The following is an 8,381-nucleotide window of genomic DNA, read 5'->3' as shown; positions in this document are numbered from 1 at the left end:
GTACTCACCTCTTTATGGGGGAAACATGCTGATATCATTCTTTCATCTGGTCAAGACAGGAATTGATGTGAATGGTTTTAAATACAATTCAAACTCAGCGCGATCGTGAGTTTATTGAAACACAAACAAACGCCAAGATATCCAGGAAGACAAACTCATAAATTGGTCATGGCAATTGTGATAGTAAATATTGGAGAATGCAATTTCAGCTCCAGATAATGCTATTTCGGAGAAATCAGATTACTTGAGACCATGTTGTTCATATGCAAAGATTGAGGGCACTGTCACGTGCCAATCGAAAGGGTGCAAATGAAAAGTTGAGGAGTAATTTAGTAGTTGTGTGTTGTTGATGTAGTCCTCCATTGAGAGCCTTGTCTCTCCGTAGCTCCTCAGACTCCCTCCAATCACCCTGTCAGTTACACTGGCACCTGCAATGAGTGATGCATCCAGTGCCACAGCTCAGTGCAGGCTGAATCCCCACTTCACATCAACTCTAGAAGAGGGAAACACCAACATGTGAACGTAGCCCAGGTTTGACGACACCATAGCATTTATATGGTGAGTGCATTTGCATAAGTATTTAACCAGGTCTTGAGAGTGAATGACTCATTTCTTGTGTGACTTTGTAAGTCTGCCACAAATTAGGCCACTGCACACTCTGCCTACATGAATTACTTTCCTAAGCTAAGGGATAACCAAGTTGTCTGTATAGCATGTCTTATTATTGTAGCATGATTATAAACATGTTATGACAATGTAAGGACAATGAGACATGCAGGCCACTAAAGATGGCCTGGAGCACCCCTATAATGACAGTGCTGATCAGTGCTTTTCACACGCATGATTCCTGTTTGTTCTGTTTTTTTCCTTCCAAACAGATTGCGCTACTAATAAAAAAACATCCCTTCTTCTCTTCAGAAATGGGCCTCAGTGGGTTCCTGCAAATGTAGCAACTCTTGCCAACCCCACCCCCCATTTCTTTAGCTGTATTTTGAGGGTCTGTCTGTCTGTTAGAATCAGGCCTGTTCGGTACCTGCAGTGTCTCTCTCTGCAGAGCCACTGGAGCTGTGAATCCTGGGTATTCCAACTGTCTATTTCACTGGGGTTGCAGCATACAGTCTTATGGACAGCCCATCAAACACACCGAGCAGAGCTGCATCCGAGGTAGCCAGCCAGCCAGCCAGCCAGCCAGCCAGACAGACAGAAAGCCAGCCAGCAAGCCAGACACTATCTCCACTGTAATAAGCGCAGGGGAAACTGGTCTCAGATCTACTGATGGACAGGGCCTGAATGTAGTTCAGTAGTATAGTAAAGTGAGTTGAAATAACAGCATGGCCTTCATACTAAAATAGGGCATCAATAGAAGAAGCCTCCTACTATACAAAATAAGACACAGACATGCCGTAAAGACTATGCTAAATAGGCTATATCATTTATATTGTTGAAGAACCCGGTTGCATTGCCTTTAGAGAGATGGATAGGCTAGTGTTGGATGATACAGCACCACTTGAAGAGATTACCCACTGGACACACACTGGTTGAAACAACGCTGTTTCCACATCATTTCAATGAAAATGATGTTGAACCAACGTGGAATGGACGTTCAATTGACGTCTGTGCCCAATGGGTTTGCAGTAGTAGGCTATGCCATGCTTTATTAGGCAAGAGTAGGCAGTAGGCCTGTGTGTTGAGTATCATCACAGGCCACATCCTCAAAATGAGTGTCATTTTAATATCTACTCTGCACAAAGTTGCTTCTTCATAGATAGTGTTGTACCATTTGAGAGATCAATTATGTTTTCTGTCAATGGACTATGTATGTGAGAGGTGACAGATGAGATGTAGGCTATCAGTGGGAAAATACAAGCAGGCATTATCATCCATTTACATCTATGCATGTTTACAATGAGAAATAGGCCTACCTTAGGCCTTCCATAATACATGGATTTGATCCAAAACCACCCACCTTTTCACTCTGATGATCTGGTCCCTCATGGGCTTAATGTCTTGGAAGCTTTGCTGGTTGACAAGACTGTAGACCAGTATGAAGCCTTGGCCATTTTTTATGTAAAGGTCCCGCATGGATGCGAACTGTTCCGTACCAGCAGTGTCAAGAATCTCCAGAACAGAAGGTGAGGAATCCACCTCGATTTCTTTGCGGTAAAAATCCTCTATGGTCGGGTCGTATTTCTCAATAAACGTCCCGGTGACAAACTGAACAGTGAGGGCGGATTTCCCGACCCCCCCGCTGCCGAGGACCACCACTTTGTACTCGCGCATTGCACCCTTGTTAGTTGATGATTTCAAGAGATTGTCGAAAGCTATCACTCTCCGCGCGACATAGAATAGAATATCCCCGCGCAAATAGAATTTATTCGTGTTTCATTTTGAACTCATTTTGAACGGATATCAAAAATATTGCCTTACTTACCACCGCTCAGCAATGGGAAATACAAAAGCAGAGCACAAAGCCTCGATGACTGAAGATGGACTTCATTGTAGAAATTCCCCCAGGCATACCAGACACGGATGACTATTTGCATCCATACGATTGCAATTTTTAAAATGTGCATTAAAAGGTATCAAAACGCTGGACAATGTGAAACGTGTGGTTTTTCATCTGCTTAGCTTACCATTCTATACAACATAAAAACAAAAACAAAAAACCTGCTCCTGCGAAGACATTGGAGAAAAAACAGGACGGTCTCTGATGATGGATTCTGCAAGAAGACTGGCGCGTATTAACTCAACAAATGTTGATAAATAAACACTATTTTAAAAGTTAATAATACAAGCGTTGTTCCTTTCTTTCTTTCCACCATCTCTTCCCGGTAGTTATGCGCTCACCAATACAATCCTGACCGCCATACTCTCGGGTGGAGACCCACCGCCGCCGCGTAACCAACCAGTCCCCTCTCGGTTTCCGTACCAACGATACGAGGAGACGGGTCTTCCCAACTAGACAGCCGTGCGAAGAGGCCAATGGCTATCTCTATTTGCTGTAAACCTCACTCATGACTATCTGAATGCCACACGGAAACGGCCAGTAAAATACAAGGGTTGGATTTCCGTTCATGTGTTCAATTTCCCATCATTCGGTAACCCAAGTGACATCCTCGGGGCGCTCATCCAATCACAGGAGGCGCTTGAGGATGCGTATCCAAGAGAAGAAAAGTGCGCCTGGATGCTGTTGCGATGGTAACGCTACCAGCCGTGTACATGCATCAAAAGAGTAGCGGTCTTTCAAACAAACAGCAGTACAATGTGAAAGTGGAGGCTAGCAAAATACATTCTTGAACTATCTCTGTATAGAGATAGTTCAACTTGGCAGATATTGCAAAGACATTGACTCATCCAAATGCATCCATATCATTCTGTCTAGTTATGTATAGTCCTATACATAACTAGACAGAATGTTATGGATGCATTTGGATGAGTCAATGTCTTTGCAATATCTGCCAAGTGTTATCAGATGTAGATGTTCATAGACAGACTATTCGATACAAATGGCAACAATGTAGCATATTCATCGAATAATACCCAATATTTTTTTTTATATATTTTTTTGCCATAGGAAATGGGATAAGACTAAAACTAACATGTAAATTGCATTCCTGAGATGGAGCTTTTCATTATTTGGGCCTTTGAAATAATGTCCTCTGCTTACATAAAGACCCCAAATAAATAGGCGTATTATTTCCTATTTGAATCACCAAAACAAAGGCATCAGAAACTTGGCTTAAACTTAAACTTTTATTTGTTTTTTTTAACATTAGATTTGACACAATTTTGCATTTACCAAAACGACTGTATATAACATAAAAGAGCACAAATAAAACATTTAAAATTGCCACATGAATAGATTCAAAATGAGTAACTGTTTGTCCTTTTCCCCTCTGTTCTAGAGTACGGCATTACAGATGGAACCGTATGTGAACCAGCACAGCAGTTTAAACACAGTCCTGCAGTAACTGTAGCTCAGCCATTTAGAATGGCACCCGTCACATTTCTCATCGTCAAGCTTTTCTCAGTGAAGTACTTGACTGCACTCTTTACAATCTACCATTTTGACCTCAAAATGAAAATGTCTGTAGTGAGAATTTAAACAGCATATTTCACTAATTGCAATAGACTAATTACAATCCTTATATTTCATGAGTCCTAACACATAACAACTTAAGAACAATACATCAAAGGCAAGGCAAAGATCACTAATACGCTAGTCTGCTCAGCTCAGTTTACCAACTGTTCACAAAGTGCTAAGGAATCATGTTACCATTGGGTCAGTAAAAGTGAACACATTCTGACTGTCCAACACTTTTGATTGGGTGGTCTAAAATCTCAACTGACTTTCAGGTGCAGAGTTATCTAGCTATAATAACATTCAAAACATTTAGCAAAAATCAAGTTGAAATTAACATTGAAATAAACATACATTTTCATAGAGACATTTTTTCTTGTGAAAGACGCCTTCGTTGAACAATTGACATAATTTAGGAGAATCACTGCCACATTAGCCATACCCACAACTATATGTTTAACATAGTTTTCTGCAGTGTAAAAATTATTATATTCTGGGAACAAAGTGCTTTTTGAGTTTTCCCTTGTCTGTATGAGTCCAGGGATGCTTTTTATCTGGTGGAATAGAAAGATCAGAGCATTTATTAATGAGCATTTAAATGCCATGGGTAGGCTGTCAAATGCTAAATGAATATAGTACTGTGATACAAAGGCAATATGATACTGAAAATATTGTTGTATATCATTTTTGCCATAAAATAGGAAATGCTCAGATTCCGGCAATACAATATAGTGTGTTACAGTGCTCTAGAAAATACAACAATGACATCATTTCCAAAAATACAGAGCTTCCATCACTGCAACTTTAGGAGACAAATTAATATAGTTCTGAAATGATAGTGTACTACAATGAAAAGTACATTTTTTGGTAGACTGTGACCTATACAATAAACTGTTTTTATACATAATAAAAGCAATTCTACAGCCTTGCTTGTAATGCAGTATGGTGTCCTGTATAGTTGACAAGGCAGTGACCAGGATGAGATGTGGAAGCTTGCCATTGGTAGCGCCAACATTCCATCCCTGACCACAGACGGCTTTTCATAGGCTAACGTGACAGGACACGTCCTTTGAGGAACCACCAGCAGAGCAAAGCTCAGCTTAATAAATTACATTCATTTTTAGAATAGAATACAACATTGTTCAATAACTAATGTTAAACAAATAAAACTAAGTATATTCCATTTATTTCCATCAATAATTACATAAAAATGAACTTTTCTGAAAATAAAAATAAGAAAAGGACAAAGATGGTAAGGATGTGCGTCAAGGAGTCTCACTGTGGATTGTCTGAGTTGATCAAACATCATGAAAATATATCATGATACTGATGAGGTTTTCGACACATACAGATTTCACTCACACACTAAATGTGAAGAGGAGAATGAAAGACTGTGTTTAGACTGTGCACCAGCGTGAAGTTTTTAACTGTTATTTTCAAGAGCAAATAAAACATACAAGTTTGAGCAAAAGGTACAATAATGTTACGTGTAGATAAATGTAAATAGTTCAATGGTTTTAGATTCGTTTTTGTCTTTTATACCCTACTGTAAATAACTGGCTTCATGAGTCTTTTATACCCTACTGTAAATAACTGTCTTCATGAGTCTTTTACACCCTACTGTAAATAACTGGTTTCATTAGTCTTTTATACCCTACTGTAAATAACTGGCTTCATGAGTCTTTTATACCCTACTGTAAATAACTGGCTTCATGAGTCTTTTACACCCTACTGTAAATAACTGGCTTCATGAGTCTTTTATACCCTACTGTAAATAACTGGCTTCATGAGTCTTTTTATAGCCTACTGTAAATAACAGGTTTCATGAGTCTTTTATACCCCACTGTAAATAACTGGCTTCATGAGTCTTTTATACCCTACTGTAAATAACTGGCTTCATGAGTCTTTTATACCCCACTGTAAATAACTGGCTTCATGAGTCTTTTATACCCTACTGTAAATAACTGGCTTCATGAGTCTTTTATACCCTACTGTAAATAACTGGCTTCATGAGTCTTTTTATACCCTACTGTAAATAACAGGTTTCATGAGTCTTTTATACCCTACTGTAAATAACTGGCTTCATGAGTCTTTTATACCCTACTGTAAATAACTGGCTTCATGAGTCTTTTATACCCCACTGTAAATAACTGGCTTCATGAGTCTTTTACACCCTACTGTAAATAACTGGCTTCATGAGTCTTTTATACCCTACTGTAAATAACTGGCTTCATGAGTCTTTTATACCCTACTGTAAATAACAGGTATAGACTTTGCACTGGTGCATTGGTGGATAAATCTGGTGTTTGTAAGTGCTAGTTTTACAGACCAGTTTGTAAATACAATTCAGCTTTGACAATAATATATGTAGGGTTATATGAGTTTCATTACATTTGTAATGTGACCACGACCTACCACTAAAACATTTGTGATCCATTCTACTGGAAAGGTGTTAGACTATGATATCGATGCATTAAACGTGAGGATATGATCAAGACAGCTGTGTAAAGAGAAGAATGAGTTAGCAACATAGAATTACGATACATATCCGCTTTTCTAATCTCATCTCCAATCAACTTTAAACTCATTAAGAATTAAGATAAACCATGTTACATAATGAACCCTCACTGAACATCATGCCAAAGCAGTCATGTTCAGATCTGTCAGATATTGGAACTTAAAAGTCAAAGGTCAATGAAAAGTTAAAGCACTTAAACTATCCCACTGTACAAAGAGTACCAATGCACTGAATTCACATCACATAAATGGTTGTTCATTGTCTTCCAGATGTGATTATTGTGAGACTGTGGAGTGTTTTGAAAAATTGTGAGGGTTTTCTATTTAATGTGGAATATTTTTCACATAGAGCCTTTTCAAGACGCTTGTTATATACATTACTTTAGGCACTTCTACAGTTAAAATAAGTCAGGATTAACAAGTGACCTCCCGTAATGTGTAAGTCAGCCTTTTTAACAAAGATCACCACATGTACTGTACCTTTCTTTTGATTTATTATCATTCACGTCCCCCTTTAATGTCTGTGGCCTTGGGAGTATAACCACCCAACCCCTTTAATGTCTGTAACAGCTCACCACTCTTACTCAGCCTTTCAGTTCCTCTAAGGTGGCTTATTTTCAGCCCACCAATCACTCTGCTAGGTCATTGGCACATCTGGTATTTCTTCGATGGATGCCAAGGCAACCAAGGGCCCCATAGACATAACACAAGCTGCGCAGCGCAGACAGAACCTTGGAACCAGTGGTCGCTAGATACATGATCAATTCTGGAATTAGTGGCTGATTATTACATCATTGCCATTTGGCCACCATAAGGAAGAAGACTTCAATTTTCTGCTATTATCATGTCTTAGTCAATGTGTTGTTCCTTCATCATAGAGGGGGCCAAGGCACACCGGGAGGGGGAGCAGTGATCCTGTACTCAGAGAACAACCACTAGATAAACAACGACAGACTATCCATCCTCCGGCACATTCATCCTTTACAAGAACAACACGGGCACTCCTTCTAGCCTGATGCACAAGCCAAGCGTACATTTTTATGTGGGGTAAAAACAAGATAATTTTCCAATGGTCTGTGTTTTAAATAAAAGCAATCAAGCACTTAGATGCACACTAATTTCTGCTAAAAAATAAGTTTGATTTGGGTAAGTGTTGTGTAGTTTTAACAAAACATTAAAAAAGGTCATAAAAGTAATTGTTGAATACCTTTACAATTAAATCTTCACAATCCCCAATCATGTGTGTATACATTATAATAAATCAGTCATTTACATATCAGCAATGGTAGTAGTCCTAGCAACACTGGTATATCATATGTATATTTTACCATAGCTCAATGTTATACATTGCCTCAGTAATCTTCTTCTCAGCATGCAGGTTGCTCTAGTTCTCGTGTGGAGCAAATGTAGTATTTACAGAAGGGCTGTTTAGGACCTCTAAGGGCAGCGTCTTGACACTCTGTTCCTTCCGTGTTTGTTACTTGAGGATGATCTGTTTTAGGAGCAGAAATTGAGACATCGTGTTACTCAATGGTGGCATTCACAATCAACATGACCGATTGCCCTTAGGTCCAAGTAACAGTGCCACCAGTGCATTTCTGGATGGCAAAAACAGTACTGATGCAGTTCTGTACAAGATTCATGGCAGCAAATGTTGAAAGAAAAATGGTTCTTATCTGCAGAAGTAGAGCAGTAGCAAAACTGTGACCAGTACAATCAAATACTGCTGAAGAAACAAAGCAAACCATGAGAAGAATATATATTTAAATCCTGCATGTAAAAC

At 39.0% G+C, this 8,381-nt stretch overlaps 2 protein-coding genes across 10 annotated transcripts in view; both read right to left on the bottom strand.

Annotated features, from left to right (window-relative positions):
* The window catches only part of LOC121555080 (ras-related protein Rap-2a), an 18,240-nt gene extending 15,180 nt beyond the window's left edge, over positions 1 to 3,060 (bottom strand). The window contains exon 1 of the mRNA XM_041868871.2: positions 1,967 to 3,060. Coding sequence (XP_041724805.1) covers positions 1,967 to 2,280 — 314 coding nt within the window. The 5' untranslated portion in view covers positions 2,281 to 3,060. The remainder of the gene's footprint in view (positions 1 to 1,966) is intronic.
* A 679-nt stretch (positions 3,061 to 3,739) lies between these two features.
* The window catches only part of LOC121555081 (muscleblind-like protein 2a), a 66,848-nt gene continuing 62,206 nt past the window's right edge, over positions 3,740 to 8,381 (bottom strand). For 6 of the 9 annotated variants that reach the window (XM_041868872.2, XM_045212047.1, XM_041868878.2 and 3 more), the window contains one exon: positions 7,994 to 8,090. In XM_041868872.2, coding sequence (XP_041724806.1) covers positions 8,076 to 8,090 — 15 coding nt within the window. In that variant the 3' untranslated portion in view covers positions 7,994 to 8,075. Of the gene's footprint in view, positions 8,091 to 8,381 lie in introns of all 9 variants that reach the window. The other 3 variants (XM_045212045.1, XM_041868880.2, XM_045212046.1) reach the window with 2 other exon arrangements.

Source organism: Coregonus clupeaformis, chromosome 40 (assembly GCF_020615455.1).
Source record: "Coregonus clupeaformis isolate EN_2021a chromosome 40, ASM2061545v1, whole genome shotgun sequence".
Lineage (NCBI taxonomy): Eukaryota > Metazoa > Chordata > Actinopteri > Salmoniformes > Salmonidae > Coregonus > Coregonus clupeaformis.
The sequence above is the reverse complement of the archived record's forward strand: the minus strand, read 5'-3'. Positions and strand labels throughout refer to the sequence as shown.